Consider the following 25,045-nt stretch of genomic DNA (forward strand, 5'->3'; position numbering starts at 1 on the left):
CTCCAGCCGCCTTCGTCCAGCCCCATTTTCTACACTGTTGCTCCCTTCTTTGCCTCCGTTCTCCCCCTCTTCAGACTTTTTTTCCCCCCTGAGTTTCTCCAAACTTATTTTTTTCCTCAGTTTGTTTCACCTTTCTATACCTTTTTCTTGTACCGCTACACATAGAGAGGTTTTTCTTCTCCATGCTCAAACTTTCAAGGAAGTGAAAGCCCGAGGGGAGTGCGCACTGTTGTACTGAAGCCGTTTGCCCATGTTTAGGTAGAACCACATTAGATTGGAGTCTACAACAGCTCATGCGCTCAATATTGCACTCTGACCCCAGAATCCAAAATCTAATCACTGCAAAAATTGCATTAAAGCCACACATAGATTGATCTCTGGTGCAAAGCTGCACATAGTCCTTTCGGGGACCAAAGGTACTGTGGCTGTGAGATGGGAGTGTGAAATTTAAATTTTAGGTCGCAGGTCATACTCACATAGTGGCCTTTATCTCCAAGTGCTGTCGCTGCTCTCGGTGAGACGAGTTTTTGTTGTCCTCCTCGCTCCTGCATGTTTCAAATTGACACAAATGGAAATCCATCAACACAGCAGATGCAGTTTAAAGCTCATCTATTTGAGGCAAAAAATATTTCTTCAGTTGGTGGAGGTTTCTTTGCTCCTTAGTGTAAAAAACGATTCTGTTGAGCCAAAATATAAGCGATGTTTGGTAAGAAACTGAGCTTGCTCAATAGTCCGACATCCTCTTTCCATGAACTAAATGTTTCCATAAAACCGAGGTAAAAATTGAGGCATTTCAGTCTCTTACCTCTCAATCTTCTGAAGTGCTGGCCCTCCGCTGTGGCTGCAGCAGCGATGATAGCTCTTCACTTCTTCCTGTGCGGTAAAAATACAGAGTTTTCAGATTCCCTCACCAGCGATGCTGCAAAGCATGGCGCTGTAGTTTCACATGTAGTCATCATGAATGTAAAGTGGCTCACGTATACCTGCTCCTGTGTGGCATAGCTTTACCTGAACTGCTATATACAGTATAACCTAAATGTTTTAAGTTTTAAACTGATTACTATTTGAAAAGAATAGAAACACTCGTGTTCTTCAGGAAGTTACCTCGATTAGGCAAAACATAACTGGAACTATGCAGGCTATTCCTTCTTTGGACTCTTTTTGACAGAGTTTGATGACTTAAAGTTTGTCATTGTAGCGGGACTACTTGTGTAAAACGTTTAAGGGGTGCTAACATGTTCCCAAGACCATGTACATGAAGGTTAGGAGAATATATTTAGTTCACAGTTTCCCGTGATAAAATGTTCAAGTTACTTTAAAACAGCTGTTGTCATGGATCTCAATCTGTTGTTCAAGCCACGGATCTTTGGTAGAGCGGAATAAGTTCCACTTAGCGCAGCAGTAAGCTACTATTTCCAAAGATGAGCTCATTGTGCAGCAAACTGTTTTACTTATTACCCTTGCATTAAGTGTCACAAAAGCGTGAAGTTACAGACCATTGAAGAACATCTAGCAGCAGTTTGCTGCTAATAAGCTGCAGGAATTGGTGAAAATAGATATACTGCTAAACGTGAATGAGCATACTTGCCATTATCAGGTGTATAAGCAAGCAAAACTAGATGAATGCAAATTATGCTTGGTACTGCTGTATGTCTACATAAACAACTGCAGGCCTATTAGCTGCAGCAGGGGATAGTAGAGCAAGAATATTTGTACAGATAATTATCCATCAAGCCCATAATGACATGTTCACAACATTTGCATAAGAATACCTCGATTAAACATGCTTAAAATCCAAGAATGTAATTAGGCAACAGACCCAGGTGGAGACATTATCACATAAGATTACATATAAGTTTCTACAGGAAGTACAAATAGACTTTTACGGTCTGATCAATGTTTGATAAGACCGCAAATGGCCCTAATTGACCATTTGCCTTGGTAAAACTCAGACTAGATAAAATATGCTTCTTATGTACTTAAAATTGGTACATAACTCTGGGGTGAAATACATTCAAACTTTTTTTTCCCCCTTTGTGTAGTGATGCATTCTGTCCAAACACCATACCTCTAACATACTCGTTTTTCTGTTCAGTTGCTTTTCCGCTCACTAAAGCAGAAGTTCCCTATTGATATAAATGGGCAGAAAGCAATAAAGGTTTCTTTGAAGAGTTTAGATGAATCAACTATTGTAGAGATGCATCGACTGAAGGCTGCATCCAGATGGCGTGGGAAGTTGAGTAATGAGTCAAACGATAATAAAAAGGGTAGGTCACAAAAACCGCAAGGAAATACCTTTGTTATAAGACAGACAAATGTGATGAGTAAACACATCTGCTGCTTTTATGTCCATGAAACTCTCTTTTTTAGAATAGATATGCTATAGTTTTGGGGCTTCAGATTACATCTTTAACACTGGTGACCTGTCAAGCGGATCATGGGAGTCTGATTGTCCTCTGCACATGTATTTTATGGATCTGGAGAAGGGCTACAAAAATGGTCCCTGAGGCATTTAATGAGGAATGCTGTGGAAGTATGGGGTATACGATACTTGTATGCTCTAAGCAAGAACACCATCCAAATTTTCAGCATAAAATCAAGCGCGTTACTGCTCCTGGTTTAAGTCAGCCAGGCCTGCCCCTTGTTCACAATGCTGCAGTCGAGACAGTGGTGATGTGCATCTGTTGGGGCCAATCCAACACCTTTGGCATGTTCTCGAGATGTTAACTGAGTGCAGACTCAGCTTCCCCCTGTCTGACGCTGTGGTTCTCATCCGGGAAAAAGTTGGATTTCTTCCTCTGGGTTGAGTAGCCGTCTCTGCCTACAGTGTCGTTCAAGTGTCTTTATAAGTGATGCATGACGGAGCAACAAATTGATAGACGGATTGCAGTCTGCTGGTAGGACAATGTCAGTCTTTCCTGTACCTTCATACACTTATCTTCATGTTTAATGCCTTTGCTGTATATGCTCTCTCAGCCAATTGAAAGGCATAATCCATACAAAATTAGAGTTTGAATAAGGTAAATTCTCAATTAAGCTTTATATCTTCGAATTCTCTCTGCAGGGTCTTCACGTTGACTCGCCTAAAGGGAAATGGGTGCTGCTCAGCTCTGTCATGGTGAAGAAAGATTACACCCAAACAGCAAAGCTCTTGATTTATCATTCTATCTATGGCCGACTCTCAAGTATGGCCATGAGGTAATCATGAATAAAGGAATGCGCTTCCAGGACCCAAGCGGCTGAGGTGAGTTACCTCCGTGGGAGGACTGGGCTCAATGTTTGAAATAAGACAAGTAGATCCATCACGCAGAGGCAGTTCTGAGTTCAGCAGCTGCTCCTCTGCATCAGAAGGGGTCGGCTGAGGTGGTTCAGACATCTGATCGTGAGGTCTATTCGGCAACTCTCTTTAGAGATTTTGCTGGGCACATTCCATTGAGAGGAGACCCACAAGGATCCCAGGCATTTAACTTCAGATTTCTGGGTTTCCATCCCGAATTTGACACCATCAGAACTCAAACTCAGGTAAGTGGAAGCAGAAGATGAAGATAAAGTAAATTCCAGAGGATTGATATGACTGAAGCTAGTCTCTACTTGTCTGCCTCATGAGATTCGCTCCAGAATTTTATAGTTCTTCCATCCAATACATTTTAGCAGAGAAGAAAAGTAGCAACAAATTGTGGAAAATTTGTACAATTAGAATAGGATTCTCCACTGGGAGCAGGCGAATGGCCGTGCTTTGCATGGCCCGTTCTCTCGCTTCCGTGGGCTTGGAACCATAATAAGGGCAGTCAGGAGATGGCAGAGCAAGATGAGGTGAAGGGAGACATTAATTAGCATTAAGCTGCTGAAAAATGGACGACAGAAGGAAAAGAGGAAGGAAGGGAAGGAAAACTGCAAACAGGCAGAAGAAAGCGTGCTTCCGTTTAATTGATGAGTTATTAAAATAATAATTTCTCAGTCCTAGATGTCTCGCAGAGATCGATGGCAAACTTAGCTGAAACAGACACACACACACACACACACACACGCACACACACACACGCATTCCTCTGACTGTTTTGGAGATCCTCAATATCCATTTCATCCTCTGCCAGTGGTAAAGCCGACGCTGTTAGTGCAGACAAAAAAAAAAAAAAAAAGAAAGAGGAAAGTCACACGTCAATATGTGAGCACACACACACACACGTCTCCGAGTGACCCCAGTGGATCTGATTGCAGCAAGCAACGGACAACCGGCTGTAACTTGACTTGCCCATCAGCCTGAGGAAATACCCAATCAGAAAGGCTCTTCTGGCGAAGATGCTCATTATTCACCGCATTGGAAATCAATTTACATGCAGATCGTGTGCAAGGAGTAATATGGAGACAACATTTACTCTTTTGCCTCAAGTCCCTGAGCTCAAAAAGGACCTGCTGAGGGACGCAGGCCTCACTGATGCATTCATGTGACTACATAAGTGCCGTTTTCCCTTGCTGTGTGTAGCTATAGGGCAATATAGCAAACACTGATGTGTTCATGCATTTCTTTTTTAATAAACCTTTTGGCTGAAGAGAAGGAGAAGGGCATTCTGGTTCAGTGGCAATGGTCGATTTGTTATTGATAGATGGTAAAATTAATGCTATACATTAACATGAAACTCATGTTGCTGCACTTGCAAATGGGTTCAAAGTCAGGCACAACGGAGCAACAAATGGGTAAAAGCAAAAAGGGACATTTGTACAAAGACATAAAAAAAACTGCTAATTTTGTCTGTCAAAAACAGTCACAGCCTTTTGGTTTGTCAGATTTTGTAACCTTACAAATGTGAAATATATGTGTTAGAGTGGATAATTGTGGAGTGGAAGGAAAATGATGCACGCTTTTCAATGTTACTTCTCAAAGCAATTGGTTGCAATTAATTTTACTTAGGGGTACAGCAGTAAAGGGGGTTGAGAGCAAGTTGGACTTTTCAGAATTTTATTTCTGAAAACCATAATTTTCCTTCCACCTCACAGTCATGCTATTTTGTGCTATCACATTAAAATTCTCAAAAATATATTTAAGTTGGTACTTCTAATGTAAAAAAAAGTCCAGGGGGCATACATAGCAACACAAGGTACTGTACCTTTAAGAATCACAGATTCTTAAGCAGCACAGGTTAAAGACAAATTTTTAAAATTCTCCTCCTGATTTCACTTCACTAATCTCCTCATTTAATAAGCAGAGAGCCACTAATGATTTATAATTCCTCCTGATAATGAGCACGAGGCCTGATGCATTATCAAAACTTTTTGCCAATTAATTTTGTGTTTAGCTAATGGCTTGAAAAAGAAGGGATGAATTTCCTCAGGCTTAACACAAACAGAATCTCAGCTATTCTGAGAGGAGTGGGAGAGCATATCATTAAGGAAAAGGCATCGTGGAAAAGATTACGAGAACATTTCTGGGTAGATGTGAAGGTGTGTGGATTTTTGACAGGTTGATAAGGCAGAGGGTGAAAGATCAATCCAACACGCACACACACACACACACGCACACACACACACACACACACACACACACACACACAAAAGGCAACAAAGACTACAGCAACATCATTTCTGTGTTTCTCATTCCTTGTAGAGGATGTCATGCTGAATCTGATTCTTAGAACTATTGGATTTTACATCTAAATATATGCAGATGTAATTCTGTCTTTTATATTAAAGTATCTGTACATATATGTGAAAAACATTTTTTTTTCTTTTACAGGGATACAGTTTAATCAACTAAAGTTATTCCAGTAATTTGAATGTTACATACACAAAGCCAACAAAAAAGGGATTTTTGAGATGAAAAGAGACACACAAGAAGGCCATAAGAAGGGAAAAGAAAGATGAACAAAAGCAAGAATGGGAGCACAAGACATGGAAAGAAGGACAGATGAAAGGAATCAGAAAGTAGAAAGGAAGGATGAAAAGACAGAATGTAGGGAGGAAAACAGGCAGGGGGACAAAAGACCGAGGAAGGAAGAAAAGATGGAGGTTGGAAAACAGGGAAGGAAATAGAGGAAGACAGGAAGGACACAATGAAAGAATAACTGAACAAAGAAAGAAAAAGAGTGAAGGAAGAAGGAAGGACGAGCAGAAGGAAAGAGGTTAAAACAGAAAAGGGACAGCACAAGGAAAAAAAAGAAACAAAGGCAAAAGGACATAACATTTTACCTAACACTTTTCCAAAGCAGTAAAAGCTGCTCATAATCTAATTGTTTTTTTTTTACAAACCTAGAAAACATAGAAATCACGTTTCATACAGTTTCATATATTTTTCTCCATAGGAACCCCATGTAAAAGGTAAGGAAACTATAACTGAGAGCAACTTCAAAGGACCCTGCTTTAAAAAAAAAGTATCAAAGCTATTCCTTTAACATACCGAGAGAAAGGTGCGTAACATTCATTATTGTGAGAGATCTTCTTTGGCTGATCAAAGGCTAAGCTTACACACCGAAACCATTCCAGCTGTAGTCGTAAACAGAGCAGATGGAAATCACTATAGACCTGGAGAATGTAGGTGTGAGCACTCAAGCTTGTGTTTTTGCATATGAGTTGGTGGATTTATTGAGCAATTTAATGACACTTTTTTATGGTATTGAACCACAGAAGAAATCTGCACACATCACACACACACACGCACACATGCGCGCACACATAATACCTGTAAGTCTCCATCTGAAGTTCACGCTGTACCAAAATGACATGTATCCGTCACTGTGCAGGTTCGTCGTGTTCCTGCACAGGTTATTACGACTCTATCGCATAGCATTTGAGTGAGCCGGAGCAAACAGCACTCAGCACTGCAGCGTCCCGCTGGGGGAGATACAATGATGCACTTCTGAAATATGACACCCATCCCTGGCACCACACGCTCACTATATACACCCCCCCCCCCCCCATATGATACACAACACTACGTCTGAGTGACACCCATTGACGCCAGATCCCTGCTCCTGTGCTGGCAGATGCAGTTTATTTAAAAAGAAAGGGTTTCTGTAGAACATTACAAAATGTGGTCCTAAATTATTTTTAAAACAACAAGCGTGCATGCCAAAGCATACATTTCGTGCGGAACTTCATTAAATGTGACCGATTTGGCGAGCTGTTTAAATAAGCTCTCGGTGAAATGGTTAACAACACGGCACGGCTGTAAAATTCAGCTGTCCCATTGATTACGAGGTAATAGCTGGATAGATTAATGTGTTTCTCAGGGGGGTTCCTGCCTCGCCAGTGAATCTGAATCACTCATGCAAACACAGTCAGCGGAGCTGCCTCTCTAACCAACAACCCACATTTGTATTCTTATTCATATTTCCTCCTGCCGATTACTGATTAGCGTTTCAGCGAGACCCTGCTTGCCTTTGCTCGTGTTCTCTCTCTCTCTCTCTCTCTCTCCTGGTGGATGTGGATCTGATGAGACTGCATCAGTTGCCATAACTGGAACGGATCTAATCAGATATGGATTTAAAACTCCTAAAGTTTAGAGCAGCAGAGGAACAAAATGAGAGCCTTTTGTGTGCAACGGAGGGTTCCGCCGTTGCAACATATTGCAGAGTAAGTCGGAAGCTTTTGATGGAGCAGAGCTTTCAGACCTCACAGGCTCGATATCCATGGCCGCCGATAATGCGCAGCGCTACATCACTGGCATTAAATATTCAGAAGCTCAATACAAGCCAGGTGAAGTCCCACACCTACACTTAGGGAGAGAGACAAAAAATAAATAAAAATAAAAAAAATCGGATACGTCTGATTCATGCGAGTTCTCTCTTTAACTAACAGCTGTCTGAGTTTCTGAACTCTTTGAACTCAATGAGATGGGGAGCACTCATTCCAGCTGAGCAGTTCAGCTGTTTCTGCTGAAGATGAGGGTACAAAGTATGGCATAAGTTAGAAAATGGGAACTTTTTCAGCTATTCTCATGATGGAAACCCTGAAGTGAACTTGAGCTATAATAAAATTATAGGTATCCCAACTCAAACTGATTAATGTTAAAGCACAGTAGCCTACTGTTACGTAGAATATTTATGAAAAGGAATACTGTTTGTCCTATTCCAAACTTGAAAGTCGTAAAGTGGCAAAAACACTCATTCCTACTCAAAATGGGAAATGGTTTTACAAAAAGATCACACTTTACTGAAAAAGCTAGGAAACCAGTATTCTGTCCCTTGTTTTCCATTCAGCGGTACGACATGGGTCGGTGCGGGTCTGTACAGTATTTTGTCTGGTGTTGTCGTAAAAGTGGCCCATTCCTCGGCCCCCTTCAGTGTTAATCCATATGACAACGGTCTAGTATGGTTAGGGAAGAGCTACATGGGGTCACACAATTGGGGGATATAAAAATGTCAATAGTTGCAGCAAGAATGAGACACTAGCATGGACGCCACATTGGGCATTTGGGTTTAACTTTAAAGTCCAAAGAGAGTCCAGCTGGCGGTGGAAATGCCCTTCTGAACGCTGCATACGTCGGAGGACAAAACAGCGTACCTAAATGCACTGACCTGATCGGCAGAAACGAGGAATTAGAAAACTAAGTCATTAGGAAAACAGGAAGCAAGCCTTTTATTTTCATAAGTGTTATTCCCTAAAATTTTAAATTGCAGTCTAGGTGTAAAATGTGTTTGCTCCAAACAAACTGAGTAACTATCAATATAAATAAAATCACACTAAATGCAGCTTCCCAATGTCAAAAGCACTGACAAGTCAATTCAGTTCAATTTAATTCAGTTTAGTTATAAACCTCCAAATTAAAACAACTGGCGTCTCAAGGTATTTTACAAAAAAAAATATTGGTTGTACAGACAGATTCAAGATCAATTTATGATTTGATCCAAGTTATTGAACTACAACATGCAGTCTAGTTGAGTTCCCATTTAAAATGGTAAAAAGTTGCATGTTAATGAAACATGGCAGTGTCAGTGTCATGCTGTGGTGATCCTTTTCTTTTTATCAGGGTTAAGGTCTAGGAGAGAGCTGGCAAGAGTTGATGGGAAGATAGTTACAACTAAACATGGTGCAGTCCTGGAATAAAAAAAAAAAACTCAGACTGCAAAGGAGACTGAGATGGAATTTGAGAAGAAAGGTCAAAATTATATATACAGGTCCTTCTCAAAAAATTAGCATATTGTGATAAAGTTAATTATTTTCCATAATGTAATGATAAAAATTAAACTGTCATATATTTTAGATTCATTGCACACCAACTGAAATATTTCTGGTCTTTTATTGTTTTAACACTGATGATTTTGGCAAACAGCTCTTGAAAACCCAAAATCCCTGTCTCAAAAAATTAGCATATCATGAAAAGGTTCTCTGAACGAGCAATTAACCTCATCATCTGAATCAACAGAGTAACTCTAAACACCTACAAAAGATTCCTGAGGCTTTTAAAAACTCCCAGCCTGGTTCGTTACTCAAAACCACAATCATGGGTCAGACTGCTGACCTGACTGCTGTCCAGAAGGCCATCATTGACACCCTCAAGCAAGAGGGTGAGACACAGAAAGAAATTTCTGAACGAATAGGCTGTTCCCAGAGTGCTGTATCGAGGCACCTCAGTGGGAAGTCTGTGGGAAGGAAAAAGTGTGGCAGAAAACGCTGCACAACGAGAAGAGGTGACCGGACCCTGAGGAAGGGCCGATTCCAGACCTTGGGGGACCTGCGGAAGCAGTGGACTGAGTCTGGAGTAGAAACATCCATAGCCACTGTGCACAGGCGTGTGTAGGAAAGGGGCTACAGGTCCCTCATTCCCCAAGTCAAGCCACTTTTGAACCAGAAACAGCGGCAGAAGCGCCTGACCTGGGCTACAGAGAAGCAGCACTGGACTGTTACTCAGTGGTCCAAAGTACTTTTTTCGGATGAAAGAAAATGTTGCATGTCATTCGGAAATCAAGGTACCAGAGTCTGGAGGAAGACTGGGGAGAAGGAAATGCCAAAATGCCAGAAGTCCAGTGTGAAGTACCAACAGTCAGTGATAGTCTGGGGAGCCATGTCAGCTGCTGGTGTTGGTCCACTGGGTTTTATCAAGGGCAGGGTCAATGCAGCAGCTATCAGGAGATTTTGGAGCACTTCATGCTTTCATCTGCTGAAAAACTTTATGGAGATGAAGATTTCATTTTTCAGCACAACTTGGCACCTGCTCACAGTGCCAAAACCACTGGTATTACGGACCATGGTATTACTGTGCTCAATTTGCCTGCCAACTCTCCTGACCTGAACCCCATAGATAATCTGTGGGATATTGTGAAGAGAAAGTTGAGACGCAAGACCCAAAACTCTGGATGAGCTTAAAGCCGCTATCGGAGCATCCTGGGCCTCCATAACACCTCAGCAGTGCCACAAGCTGATTGCCTCCATGCAGCATTGAAGGCTGCAAAAGGATTCCTGACCAAGTATTGAATGCATAACTTAACATAATTATTTGAAGGTTAACTTTTTTGGTATTAAAACATTTATTTTATTGGTCGGATGAAATATGCTAATTTTTTGAGACAGGGATTTTGGGTTTTCATGAGCTGTATGCCAAAATTATCAGTATTAAAACAATAAATATTTCAGTTGGTGTGCAATGAATCTAAAATATATGACCGTTTAATTTTTATCATTACATTATGGAAAATAATTAACTTTATCACAATATGCTAATTTTTTGAGAAGGACCTGTATGTGTATGTATATATATATATATATATATATATATATATATATATATATATATATATATATAGTTTTAACATACCTATATATAACAACATATTCAATGTATAGCACCTCCATGTGTTATTCATTACAGCTCTGCCTTACCTTCGAAGTGTCTGCTGCTGATCAGTGCTCGAATGAACTTACTGAGTAAATTACATCATCCCTGCAATGTTCTCTCACCAAAAAAAAAGAAAAGAAAAAGAAAAAAAAAAGGGAAACAAATCATTTCGCCACCATCCACTTAGAACATTCACCCAAAAGTAAAGGAAAACAAACCATCCGGCACTAACACGCAATTAAAGCCGCTGACCCTCTTACCTTGTTATTGATGCACAAGGCAAGGTGCTTCCTCTCGCGAGCCAGACTCCCGCTGCGCAGCCTCACCTCCTCCCCTTGATGCATGTTTCTGGAAGGACATCAGTCAAGTTAAAAGACTAAAACTCTCCAATCAACACGTCCGGCTTGGAGCTCTGTGTACACGAGCAGCGCGTGCTCCGCGCCCAGCTGTGCCAAACGTTACACGGGCTTCTTTCTCCCTATCGGCGCATACCGAAGCAGCCTGTGCACGGAGCTCGTCGTACCCGGGAAAACAGTCGCCCTAAAAAGCAGATGTGTAATTACAGAGACGACGCTGGACGCGACACCGACCTGTTCGCGCCGCTCCTCAGCATGACGACCTGTTCCCTCGCAGTTAGACAGAGATGAAGTGAGCACTTTGGGTCGGGAGCAGCCGGTGAGAGACCAGACTTGGACGATTCTCGCAGCCAATCGGATGCTGAGCGTGTGCGCAGGGCTGCCAGCGCGTGTGTTGACGACATCTCTTAACTTTGCAATTTTTTTTTTTTTTTTTTTTCACGCAGCCTTAATTATTCTGCAAGCTGTCTCTTGGGGAAAACAAATGGCCACTACGCTATATTCTAATCTAAGACTATCTTAAAGAAAAGTACTTTAAGTCCAAGTTATTTGCACGTAAACGGCGTTATTTACGTTGTAGATGTGAGGAAGTAGAGTCCTACACCTGCAATTAAACCTCTCTCTCTCTCACACACACACACACACACACACACACACAGGCATTAATTACACAAAGGTTTAAACAGAACTTTGACTTGTAAAAGTATTCATTGAAACTTTTCATATTTTGTCAGGTTACAACAAACGTCAATGCATTTAATCAATCGGGATTTATATGATAAAACAACATAAAAGTAAATAATACGTAGATTGAAAGTAACTTTTTTTTTCACATTTCAATAATAAAATACTGTAGATTATCCTAAATATACTGTGGTAAAAAGATCATACTGTGGAAATGCTTTAATTAAAAAAAAAAAAAAAAAAAAAATATATATATATATATATATATATATATATAAGCACATTTTATAATTGGTATTTTGACAGGTGAAATGATACATGCTTTTCAACAGTTTGACAAATACAAATAGGTCAAGCATAGCATTTAGGCAGCCTCTAATCAATACTTAGGAAAGTTGCATCGAGATACTGGAACTGCACTAAAAAAAAAAAAAAAAAAAATGCTTCAGCTCAGATTAAATGGGGAGAATCAGTGTACTCTCTGGAAGAGGTGACATCTAAAATTAACCATCCATGAACAAGTCCATTAAATGGCCAATGTGTCAGTTTTTGACTTTAAAAGCAAACAGTTTAGTGCACATGTTTACTCTGTCAAATGTAAGTCGTTCAACAAAACTGCGGACCTTATTCTTTTCTTTTCAAATGTCCCCTTTGCAAAGTTATGAGCAAAACCAGAGATTTAAAAAAAAACAAAAAAAAAAACTCAATTGTACATTTTTAGGCTAACTTAAAGTGTAGGAGAAAAAAATCCACTGAACATCAATTGATTAGGAATATTTTTATTATTTCAAATATTTTTAAAATAAACATTAAAAGAATTTCACAATGATTCAACCAATTCTTAGTCTCCCTTATCCCAGTGACGTGGTAGCTTAGGAAACAAGAAAATCAAACTAAATATTGATTGCTCGACTAAAACAAAGAAATTCCGTGGTCGGTGGTAAACAGAGTGAAATGGCGCCCTCTGCTGTTTGCAAAGGATATACATCTAGAAAAGGTTTAAAAAAAGGTGATCCCTGAGGTTAATACTTGGAAGAAAAAAACATCTTTGGTTCGACTTTGCTAAAGGGCATCTCAAGTGTGCAACAAATACAGTGTACATGCAAACATGCAGTAGAAATTACTTAAAAAAAAAAAAAAAAAAAAAAGTCATCCCCTTAAAGATTCACCTGTAAATGTCAACAGTCAGCAACATGAAAACATCAAAAGGTAAAAGTGCAAAAAACAGTTCTGTATAAAACGTGACACTTTTGAAGCGTCGTCCTATTTCAGTGCAAACTCGGTCTCGAGCCTCAGAGTTGGCTCACAGCGCTGCAGACGCAGACAGATGAATGACGGGCGTCATTTCAGAACGCTCCTGTGGGCAAGCGATGACAGATGGGTAGAGCAGTGATCTGGGAGCTGAGAGGATAAAAGAAATCAAGCAGAAGACAGACCACAGGCCAAGCAGCCCCACTGTTGTAGTAAACCCGCCTCCCCCTTTAAGAAGACGCAAGGAACAAGAGATTGTACAGCGAATCTTAAAACATTTTCCTTTTTCTCCGTTTGACCAATTGTGACCGTACCTGTGCTCCCAGCCTGGAAAGGTACCTGTTACGCAGGCCAAAAGCCGACATGGGTGCCAGTCTAGCATGTCCACCCTGCGTCACCATACTGGGCTGCCTTTTACTCCTGTAGGAACAACGACGCGGCCACAACGGCGAGAGCGTTAATGCGAGCAGAGGAAGTAGAAGGAGCAGAATACAGCAGAGAGAGATGCTGCTGCAGCAACAACAAAAGCAGAGAGGAATTCAACTGTTTAACAAATAATTTATGTTTATTAAAAGTGTCACAGCACTTGGTTGCAGGTGTTTGCTTCTTCAAACATTGTTTAATTGGTATTTTTCAGATAATTTCAGCAAATCAACAGTTAAATGTAACAAGTGTTAACTCATTAAAAAAACAGCCTCTATGACTCACTAGTGTGGAGGGTTTTTTTTCTCTTTTTTTTTTAAAGTTACCTTTTTACTTCTGGAAGCTTTGTTTTTCTTAAATAGTGGTTGTGGTCTTCAAACTCAATTCAGTTTTCAAACTTAGTTTTTAGATTGGAAATTATTTAATTCATAATGAAAATACCACTTTAATGGTCAAGAATGTTTTTTGCTTCAACAAATCTTGCACAATTCATCATTTCTCACCCATATTTACACAGATCGGCATTTCCACATTTTTTTAATCTTAATTTGATCATTTCAAGTGTGCCTTTTTTTCTTCCAACTATCAAAGTGCTTTGTTACACTAGTTTTTCTTTGCATTTAAATAAAATATACATGGCTTTATGACCACAATCAATATGTAAGAAATAGATTTTTCTCCGCTTTCAAATATATAGCAGATATTTTTGCTTCAACATAAAAATATGAGAAATATGGTGAGAATCACCCACCGGGACGTGTCCATGTCTGCAACTCCGATAAGCAAATGGAGACTGTAATCTCCACCTTCATGGCCACAATGCAATTTGTTAAAGCCAAGTGCACAAACAGTCTGAAGCAAGCAGGAATTTCGGAAAGCGATTTGGTCAACTTAATCACCCGAGTTTAAACGACAAAAATCTGTGAAACATTTAAGTCTTTTTTTAAATATTAAAAAAAGACTTGCGTTAAAAAAAAATGCATCTACAGACGCCATGGCTGAGCATCATTACACAGTTAAATGGGTTCGTAAGCGGGCCTGGTTTTTTTTTTTTTTTTTTATATCTGCACATTAATAGATGATGCGACAGAAAATTAACTCTTATGAACTTCATAGCTCATTGAAAAGCGGTTAAAGAGTTTAGGGGATAAAATAACAGAGCAATAAAGCTTAAACAGTGATGAGCCATGCTCTGCTGGAGATTATCCACCAAAAGGTCAATGATGCATCCGACTAAAGATTGCAGCGAGAAATTAAGTGCGCCGACTCCATTATGAGAGTTTAGCTTGGCAGTGATAACGCCGACGTGTGACAAGTTAAACAAGTTCTTCTGGAAACACAATACCCACAAAGTTGAACTGAAATGTGAACCTTATTTTCTGAGTTAAAACCAAAAAATAATAAATCAAGGATTTTTTTTTTTTTTTTTAAAAAGGAATAAGAGCACCATTCCCCTTGACGGTCTGTAAACACTGTAGGTTTCTAGGAGTTAATAACCTTCATGCTGTACACACACACACACACATATGAGTTAGTTGTTATTAAGAGCAGGAGGAACTGTGGTCAGGTGAGAAGAAGTAGTTTTCATGTCCAAACTGAGATTTGCCATTCATGAGCGTCCTTATATCAACATGGGGTTTAAGCAACAGCCAGTCAGTTCAGGTGCGAAGAGCCACAGATGACATCACTGGGCAGAGCCAGAACCGCGGTCCCGCCCCATTGGCCGCAGACTGAAAGCTCTGGGGTGGACAGTGCAACCGGCTGGTTCTGAAGCCCAGGACCATGTGTGTTCGCTCCGCGTCATCTGGAAAACATCAGCCACAACATGAATCAGATCATATTAGTCAGCCCGAAAGAGTCTCATGTCCAACGTACAACACAGTTCGGGTTAGACATATTAGATCTTTGGAGAGACGGATGCAATGCTGTTGGCAATTGTGAAACGTTTCATGCAATGAATGGGAAGTGTAGAAGTGGCATGCAAAATGTGTAAACCTTAAAGCTAGCAGGTTAGCCAAAAGAGAAACAAACAAAAACATAAAATAAGAATAATATTTCCTGAATCGTGTTTGAGGGTAGTAAATGGGTTTGCTCCAATCTAACCCTATGATTTCGATCTGTTTTCCAATTGTTGCATGTTTGATTGGCATATGAGCTCCAAGGTAAATAACTTCAAAAACCTGTTGATGTACAGTCTGGTTTCAGATCAGCTGCACCTGCAGTGAGCCAGAGGGCTGTTAGTCAATTAGAAAAAAATAAATAAAAGAATGTGCACAGGTTACAAAACTGCATCTTTATGACGGGTTGATCCAATAAATCTTTGGAGCTCTTCGCTGGATAATGCCTAATCCTACAAAACAGTCTTTTACTTCAATAAATGCATCAATTTAAGATTTGAAAACTCACTGGCCTTATAGTCACTGATGCACAGTATATCAGCACCAACGTCGGAATTGGCGATTATGCTAAAAACCAGTAACTTGGTAGCAGAGCTACTGTAACAGGTCGCCTCAAACTTTGCATCAACAAAGAGAAGATTCAAAACAAACAGCCTTGTCACAGGTCATGTTCAATGGAAAGCTTGTGTAAGAACAGTTTCCTTAAGTTGTGTCAATGTGTTTACCTGGAAAAATGATTTCAAATATTTTGAATGAAATGCTAGCGTTCGCATTGCACTTCAACTCACTTCTCTGGATCAATTGTAAGCAAGAGTCACATGTGAATTTATTTAACGCTGAAGCTAACACTCTCCAAGGTGCATTGCTGCAAAATTCAAAATATTACTCCCTGTCAAAAAAACAAAGTGGTGAGAGAACTAAGTTGAACCACATGTTTTAACACATCATATAACGTTAGACATCTTTTCTATTAGGTCATCAACTCCTGATAAAGAAGGCTTTAGAAACAAAGCGTTTAAGCAGTTGGCGTCTCCAAACACATCGTTAAGGTTAAAGTCGTAAGAGACTCAAACTTTAAAAAGCACAGGGTGCGCAGAGACAGTTTGCCAACATTTGATTTCCCACATCCTGAACCTTAAGCAAATGACTGCAGGAGGGCAATTAAACCCAGCAAATAGGAAAATTATTCAGAATGTATTCATTTTGGAAATTTAACCGACCTTATGGCTGCTAGTTAAGTTTGTGTCTGTTTTTTTGGAACCAAAAAAAAAAAAAACAAAGAAAAAAAAAACTACAAGTCCATAAACATTTACATTTATAATAAGCATGCTTGCCTTTATAAACAGAAGGGCTATTAGCAAGTGTGCTGTAAAGGCTACCTAAAAGCTCAATAAAGTCTAATGAGGCAACCTGTTCAATGCAACATTTCTAAAGGGGTGTTGAAGTGTGCTACTGAGACTTGTAAACCGTTAGTGTTCGCTCATTAAACCTTAAGCCGTTGTGACTGTGCAGCCCTGAATGGGACACGTGCATTTGGGGGTTTGTACATGAATCTGCAGCTCAGATACAATAATAAATATATATATATATATATATATATATATATATATATATATATATATATATATATATATATATATATAAAACTCAGAGGCTACAACTAACCTGTGAAGGCTGGAGCGACTAATCGCAATGAGGCGATTACTAAATTATTTGAGGATTATTTCAATAATGGATGAATCGTTAGCTGGAGTGTACGGCTAAAGTAAATGGCCAATTACTGCAAGAACATACTCAGAGTAGTAATTAAGCCTCAAGTGCACAAGCGTATATACGTTTTGCATTTGAGATAAAATGACGGATTGAGGATACTCACTCTGCATGTTCAGCTGTCTCCTTCTGGAGTTTGGCCCTTTCTGCAGCTGACCGGTTCAGACCTTCACCTGCGGGAAGAGAGTTCATAGAGAAAAGCAGTGAGTCTGGCGATGAGCGGTGGAGTATGCTGAAAAAACGAGGGGGAAAAAAAAAATGACGGGGGACAGTGAAGAGATGTCATGAGAATGAAAATGCGATGAGGAGACGCACAAGAGAAAACGAGTTGAAAGAAATACAGAGGTGGAGGAAAAAACTCCAGGCTCCAACTACCTTTAAGATAATCCACAAAGTACAACCCCACCACTGCCATCAGCGCGACTGCAAGACAAGGTGGGGAGAAATCAGTGCAGGGAACAAACAAAAATGTCACTCAGAGGCAGGCTAAAGCTTAAAAAAAAAATAAAATAAAAAATTGAGGACAGACTGACTGCAAATGCAGGCGCAGAAGAACACTTCCAACACCAGGTATCCTCTTATATCCACAATGACTCCGACTGCGATCGCGATGACGGCAAGCCCCAGGTTCTGGATGGACTGCATGCTGGTGGGCAAACCAAGGAGGATACGCAACGTCAGTATTCAGTCGATATATTAATCCAAACAACAGAATATTAAACTTATTAAAAAAAGGTACGTACAAGCCATAGGCCGTTCCCAGTTGATGCTCAGGCACCACGAAGGCCACCATGGGCCACAGCGCACAGGCCAGCAGGGAGTACGAGACGCCCAGCAGGGACTGGAACACAAGAAATGATTTCTATTAGATCTATTAAAAAAAAAAAAGAACGGTAAATTGAAGATATGCAGTCTCAGTTATTTGCACTCAGGATTTAGCAGTAGTCAACAGAAGCTAAAGCGTTCAGAGTTGGAAAGCGGCTTAATTTTATCACTCGGAGCACAGTGGGATAATGATGCATATTAGCGGGGTTCATCAGGCATTTAATTGTGGCGTGCTAAATGTTCAAACGAAAAACAATTAAGTTCTGAATCTAGAGCTTTAATTAAAGCTTTGTTTTTGTTCGCACAGTCAACTGCTCCGTCGTAAGGCAGGAGACTTCCTGCAGAGAAAGCCTTCACAGGTGCATCTAAAAGCTCTAAAGGTTCAGGTAATAAATGGATGAGGGGAGACGACGTTTAATGTGATGCCAAATGGACCGAGAATTTTTCTTTTGTTATGTGCAGTTTGTTCAGCAACACAAAACGGCTTCTGTATTGTAGAGACACGCTTTAGTCTAAATTTAAAAAAATTCAAAACGACCGTGTGTCGTTACCATAGCGATCCACGGGTTCCAGAAGGTGAAGGCCAGCATCATGTGAGCACAGAGAGTTGCGATGACGGCCGCAAAGACCCAGCCGATATTTCTCCCAGTCTTATCGACAATAAAGCCAAGAATTGGAGACGCGGGAGCTGAGATGATGTACACGATGCTGGAAAATCAAAAAATAAAAATTGCTCAGTTACTTTCAGGAATGAAGAAAAAAGAAAAGGAGTTGCAATTGGATGGAAAAAGCAGAATGGTAGTTGGATATTTTTGTGCAGACTTTACTCCTTTAACCGTGTTAATGTGTCCACTTCACGAGTTAACTCGTGATTCAGAAAGTTAGAAAACTATTTAGCTGGTCTGTAAATAAAGCTAGTTTCTTTATTTCACTTTAGTGTCTGTGTTGGTGAGGTTCTTACTGCATATACTGATGAATATTTACCCGGATTTGATTGTTGCCTTCATTGCAATTCAAATAAAGAATTGTCATCAACAATCAAGTCAAATTGAAGATTACCTTTGGTTATAAGGTGGCTAAAATTCATGTAGCTTGTGTTCATGAATAATATTCAGACATTAGACCTCTACAATAATAATAAAAAAACTACTCTACTAAAACAAAATAAAAATAAAAAAATACACATTTCTCTATAAAGGAAAAGATAAAAAAAAAAAAAAAAAGTTAATTACCTGTTGACGGCTCTGGCTTGTGCTGGGGAGAAGTTGAATTTTTCAATAAAGAATACCCTGAAAGGCAAAGGGTAAGGCGATGAGACGCAGCACAAACCTCCATGTAAAGTTCTTATGCTTATATGAGCACAGAGGGAGACGAAAGTGATTTTATTCCCATGGCAGTAAATCCTCTAAAACGTTAAATATTTTCCCCTCATCTGCGTTTCAACCATTTGTTTCATAAGCGCAGAAAAGCCGTGGCAGTCGTCGGCTCGTCTTTGTGCCTTTCATTGAGAGCAAACCAACTCCACTACAAAGCCAGCCGTCAAACCTATTACCATTTTTAGGCCCCATTGCCTTTCCTTGGTGTGATTGAACTTGTTTTTCCATTCGGCGCAAAAAAAAAAAAAAAAAAAAGAGCAGTTTTGTCAAAACTTCGAGCTTCTTTGAGATGCACACGCTGCGTTCAGGCATCCCGGCAATAAAGCACCTGCTGTGGCAGGATTTGATTCCTGGGGCAAATGCAACTGTGTAGAAAAGTGACAGTCAGTATAAAGGGGAAGAAGAAAAGGATGGCAGCAGGAGAGGGGAGGGTGGTTGCTATGACGACATTTTTTGCATGGCACTTACCAAAAATAAGAAAAAAATAAAATAAATTTTGGGTGCTGCATCTAAGGTTCACTTTAGTTTTTTTGGAAGATAACTTTCTGGAAGCGAGTAGCTTACATATCAAAAAGCCAAAAATAATTTGCATCGTAAATATATTATTCATAATCTTATGCAACTACACATCGCATCATTAAAAAATAAAAATAAAAATTCTTTTGCAATTGGGATATTGTGGTGTCAGTTGCAATTTAGTATACAGTCCTGGAAAAAAAATATATATATATAAGAGACCACTTTCCTTTCATAGGTTCTACTGACAACAAGTCGCCGAAATTCTGAGCAAAAATTTTGTATTTGCAGAAAATGAGAAATGGTCAAAATCACAAAAACGACAACGCTTTCAGACCTAAAATAATGCAAAGAAAACTAGTTCATATTCATTTAGAAACAAGAATACTAATGTTTTAACTCAGGAAGAGTTCAGAAATCAACATTTGGTGGAAAAACCAGGTTTTCAGTGGAGTTCAGTGCAGTGGGATTTTATCTGAGGGCTCCAACTGTAACACTAGCAAGCTACAGTATATATCATTTTAAAGAAGTGGTTGGGTATCTGGTTGAAATAACAAAAACATACATATAGTTTAGACATCTCTGTGTCATGGTTTACTATGCAACTCTCATACTATCCCATAGCTTTTAAACGACCGTGCTTTATGGTTTTAAACAATGAGGAACTGGGAGAGTTCTTTAGAAAAAACAAAACAACTGTGCTTCAGTGGTCAGAGAGTTCACAAGTGTGTGGATTTACTTCTTCATTACAGAAGTAACACTTTATATTGTTACCGATAACCATTTTTTTAAAATGTTGGCCCAAAGTGAGACTAGAACTCAGCCTAACAATAAAGTGGGACATCAATAAAAAGGTGCAATGTTTTGTGATGAGGAGAAAACTGACTAGGGTGATGATTAAATGGTTTTTTTTTTAAAAAGCTTTAAAAAAAAAAACACAAGTGGATCACATCATTTGAATGATATCTTCCATATGTTATACCACATGGTTGAGGACAGATAAGGAGCACTATTCAGACATGTTTTTTTTTTTTTTTTACTATAAATGACGCCAACTTGACAGAGATAAGATTTGTGCATCTTAGTGAGGGGAAAAGGTAAAATACTTACTGGCCCTGTCCAATAAAGGGGAAAATGGCGACATAGTAAAACACGCAAATGATGAAGATGAGCCACAGGGACAGGGAGAAATCCTTCACGTCAGTCAGCTTTATAACTTCGCCTAAAACAGAAGATAAATATGTGCATCAGTTTCAGTCCTTCATTTTATTTCAGTTGCTTACCTCAAAGTCCTGAATTATCTGGGTTTCACAAGGAATTTATAAATAAAAATCAATCTCAGCACATAAGACAAAGACTTATCAGTTCAGCTAAAAAGAAAAAAAAAACAACCTTGCATTTTTTGTAATCTGGATCGATTTGTATTGACAGATGAGTGTTAAGCAAGAACAAAGATAAAAACAAAGGCATTATCTTCACATTACCCGTTCTCCCCTGTTCCTTGTGAAGGATCCTCTCTGCTCTCTTATCCAGAAATCCCAGCACCAAGGCACAGATTAGAGAAAACACACAGGTTCCAGCCGCTAACGGGAAGAAAAAAAAACAAAAAAACAAAGTGTCTCAAGACTTCAAGAACACAACACGAAATAATTTTAACATTTCCTGACAGCTGAGTAACGGTCAGATGACCGAGTTAAAGTTTAACCAACAGTACTTCAAAGATGAGCAAAAGTAGAAGCGCTTTTGCACGGCCGAGAAAAAGCTTTTCACACCCCACATGACTCATCCGAGGTGCCGAGTGGCACTTTTAGTTCCCTTTTCTGCTCGGCTGCGTTACCCGAGACGAGCGGAGGGCTCGGCAAGTCGGACGCATACGGCGACGAAAACATGTAACCAGAAGCTCGGGTTAAACTCCATCTCCTACCCAAGCGAAGCCAGCGGTTTTACACACAACTGTGTATTACTTACCTATCATGAGTGATATCCCGAGGGTCGTATGTCCAGAGGAACCGACGGCGACCGCAACTTTACTGTAGACCCAGCCCATGATGTTCATGTTCACTGTGCTGCCCTACGGGAAAGGAGAGCAGACGGCGTCTCTTTACACCTACCAGCACCTTGCTAAAGTATTCACACACCTTGATGTAAAGGACAGTCAAATCACAAGCCTAGATACATTTCATCTGGCATCTATAATAACCGAACACAAATTAGTACACGTCTGTGGAGTGGAGGAAAAATCTGACATCGTTTCAAATTAAAATCTGGAAAAACTTGGCGTGTGTGTTTATTCGGCCCCCTTTACTTTGATACCCGTTGGTAAAATGTAGTGCATTTTAACTATAAGTTAACATTGAGAAGTTAACTTGGAGTAAATTGGAGTTCACTTTTGTAAAGTGTAGTCTTAGTATTAAGTTGTCTTAGGGCAGGGCGATAAATCAATAGTATATATTGCAATAGATATATGAGCAATATCAATAGACGATACCAGGACAATTTTGAGTAGTTTCACTGCACAGCATTCTCGAATGTCTTAGATCATCAAACCATATTCAAGTGTTAAAATTTCCCAAAAATCTGTGGCCAGATCTGTGAAGATCTAGATTCACAGACGCTCTCCATGTTATCCGTCTGCAATTTTTACAAAGAAAAATGTGCAAAGATGTTTGTCTATAGAGATGAAAAACTGGGACAGGCATACACCAAAAGATTTGCAGCTGTAGAAAAGCATTTACTCATTGGGAGCCAAGTACAATTGGACCAAATCATATTTCAGATTACTTGTAAAATATTCTGAAAAAATCATTTTCCCAACCATTTCCCAATTTTGAACTACCTTGTTATGGTTTGTCATGAAACATCCTATTGGAAAAACATGAGGTTATGATGTATCAAAATGGTGAACAACTCAAGTTTGCAAACTAATTAATCATCCCCAATGGATGCAAAGATTAAAAAATGTAATTAAATAAAAAAAAATAAAAAGTCCATACCAGTCGAGCCATGCTCAGCTGAAGACCAAACACCAGATTGAGCTCTTTGCCTTTGAACCAGTTGACTGCATACGTGTTTTGGGCCACGGCTAGAGACTCTCCGCCGATACTACCAAAGAAAACAGTTTTTAAAAAAAATGACAACAAAAAAAAACATGTTAGTTCTGTGTGAAAGTGGAAAAACTGATTAAGTTTTGGTATAAAGAGCTTGTACGTCTGTCAAGCTATATACTCCATTTTGGAGATTTTGATTTAATTGGGTAAATATGAGAATTTAAGAGAGGTGATCAATTGAATAAAGCTAAAAAGATGTTGGATTTTGTGCTAATGTGAAAAATTACATATGAGTTTTTAGTAACCAAAATAGATTCTGAAAAGCTAAATGTTTTTACCCAAATACAAAGCGTCCAGCTTCCATTAGCCAAAAATGATTGGACCACGCTCCGGCTGCAAATATTACCTGTGAAGACGTTTCAAAACAAAACATAGTTAAAAGAAGAAGAAAAAAAACTTCAAGTGACAATTTCACATCAAGAGTTTAACACAAACCAACCTGTCCAACACAGACAAATAGGGAAAAGATGATGGTTCCAAGCCTACAGAAAACAAGAATGCGCAACAAAACTCAATCAAGACGGCATTCAAAAAAGGTTTCACTTCTTTCACTGCAAGGATGCACGGTGAGGATTTAGCACAAAACCAGAGCAACCTGGTTCTCTATCGTACCTGATGCCAAAAACCCTGTCGATGAGAAATCCTCCCAAGAAGCAGAGGACCACATTGGGCCAGGAATACCAGGCATACAGCTGCATGAACTCAGCAGTGTTCAAGTTCATATCCTGGAAACAGAAAAGGAAAACAAAACTTGTTCAGTAAGTAAGCCATTTTAAAATTAATAGGCATGTTAGCAACGCAGAAGATAAAAGTTCCTCGGAATGCGTCGTGAAATTCATTGAGTTGACTTCTCAATTGGGGATAAAAAAAAAGAAAAGAAAAGGAAACTAACATTTCTACGACGGTGTTCAATAGTGGACGCCAAGAGGCCGAATTACCTGTATGACTTGAGTTTGAAGTGCTGCTGGGTTGTCATAACAGAAGTAGCTCCCTGAAATAAACGCCAAAAAGTATCACATAATGTGAACGTATTATTTTTCACTTTTGAGAAACACAACAATCCCATTCCAAGCCCTCTGGAAATGTTTCAAGACTTGCTTTCACTTTGTGCCATGCAAACATCTCCACAGCTGCTCACCGAATCCCAGGAAGCACATAAAAATCAGGACGACCACTCGGTGTAGGACGTGGCTGGGGTCGCAGATGGCGGGCAGTGGTCTTCCGGGGCCTCTGTCTTCATTTTCGTCTCCCAACAGCGACCGCCGCTCCTCAAAATCCGCCATGTTCAGCTGTTGTTTGAGGAAAGCAGGCACAGAACTGGAGGAGGATCATATGACCCAACCGGAGAGATCACGTGGCTTTAAATTGAAGCGGGCACGTCGCGGGAGCGCGCGTTGAACTATGGGATAGATGTTTGGTTTTTACATAGCTTTGCGCTGCAGCAGATAATAGCGGGGAGATATTTGTTAACGTTCTTTTGCCTTTTTTAAGTTAAACATTCACGGCGTCTTTACCATTCTTGATGTAAACTGTATTTTTGGACAGAAAACCATCAGAACGTCAGCAAGATATATGTACAAAATAAAAGATAAAGAAATAATGCTCCGCTTTTGCATTTTTATAAGTGGATAAGGAATTTGGAAAAGCTATTGTCGACATTCAAAACCGGATGTGAGCACCATATATGGATGTTCCCAGGGGTTAAAGGTGTATTGGCTATTTATCGGCAACATTTACACAACGGGGGAGTGAGCACTCTTTTTACAATGACACAGAAAACGTGATTTTTGGTCATGATTTTTGAAAAAACATATTTCTACAAAATTACAAAAGTACAAAACTGATTAAGATTCTACCACTTGTCTTTTTGAAGCAGGTGGAAGTGTGAGCAATTACAAATGGAAAGTCGTATTTCTTACGAAATGTGCCCTTGTCTGTAGAGACAATATTCTGGTACGGCTTTCTCTGAAACTTATCGTATGCGCACGCATTTACACAAATCAGAAACCTGTTTTACACAATATAGCACATCAACAAAATAAAAAAAAACAACAACAAACAAACAAACAAA

At 39.6% G+C, this 25,045-nt stretch overlaps 2 protein-coding genes across 3 annotated transcripts in view; both read right to left on the minus strand.

Annotated features, from left to right (window-relative positions):
• The window catches only part of schip1 (schwannomin interacting protein 1), a 264,204-nt gene extending 252,278 nt beyond the window's left edge, over positions 1–11,926 (minus strand). Inside the window, exons 1-4 of the mRNA XM_088011990.1 lie at positions 11,359–11,926; positions 11,029–11,116; positions 806–873; positions 477–545 (exon numbers count right to left, since the gene is read on the minus strand). Of these exons, the coding sequence (XP_087868116.1) occupies positions 477–545; positions 806–873; positions 11,029–11,116; positions 11,359–11,528 (395 nt within the window). The 5' untranslated portion in view covers positions 11,529–11,926. The remainder of the gene's footprint in view (positions 1–476; positions 546–805; positions 874–11,028; positions 11,117–11,358) is intronic.
• A 645-nt stretch (positions 11,927–12,571) lies between these two features.
• Positions 12,572–24,324, minus strand: mfsd1 (major facilitator superfamily domain containing 1). Of its 2 annotated transcripts, XM_015011681.2 has the most exons (17): positions 24,113–24,324; positions 23,913–23,965; positions 23,587–23,699; positions 23,414–23,456; positions 23,253–23,320; positions 22,861–22,969; positions 21,836–21,938; positions 21,352–21,450; positions 20,978–21,089; positions 19,208–19,264; positions 18,527–18,683; positions 17,894–17,991; positions 17,684–17,796; positions 17,526–17,573; positions 17,257–17,323; positions 13,374–13,479; positions 12,572–13,209 (listed from the first exon to the last, which is right to left on the minus strand). In XM_015011681.2, exons 1-17 carry the CDS (start codon positions 24,255–24,257, stop codon positions 13,150–13,152), a joined length of 1,551 nt encoding a protein of 516 aa, XP_014867167.1. In that variant the 5' UTR covers positions 24,258–24,324; the 3' UTR covers positions 12,572–13,149. The 2 variants fall into 2 exon arrangements, with proteins under 2 accessions (XP_014867167.1, XP_014867168.1); XM_015011682.2 differs by lacking the exons at positions 12,572–13,209; positions 13,374–13,479 and adding an exon at positions 13,606–15,286 and having other exon boundaries at positions 24,113–24,321.
• Positions 24,325–25,045: the final 721 nt, after the last annotated feature.

The sequence above is a fragment of the Poecilia mexicana genome, unplaced genomic scaffold (genome assembly GCF_051168715.1).
Source record: "Poecilia mexicana isolate PSO_F unplaced genomic scaffold, ASM5116871v1 scaffold_13, whole genome shotgun sequence".
Lineage (NCBI taxonomy): Eukaryota > Metazoa > Chordata > Actinopteri > Cyprinodontiformes > Poeciliidae > Poecilia > Poecilia mexicana.

Excerpts from the sequence above, each read along its gene's own strand:
- mfsd1 (XM_015011681.2), bottom strand. The coding sequence starts at position 24,257 with ATGGCGGATTTTGAGGAGCGGCGGTCGCTGTTGGGAGACGAAAATGAA. Across the intron at positions 23,321-23,413 it reads TATTTGTCTGTGTTGGACAG|GTAATATTTGCAGCCGGAGC; the intron begins GTTGGTTTGTGT and ends ACGTCTTCACAG. Across the intron at positions 17,324-17,525 it reads CTTTGTGGATTATCTTAAAG|GTGAAGGTCTGAACCGGTCA; the intron begins GTAGTTGGAGCC and ends CTCTTCCCGCAG.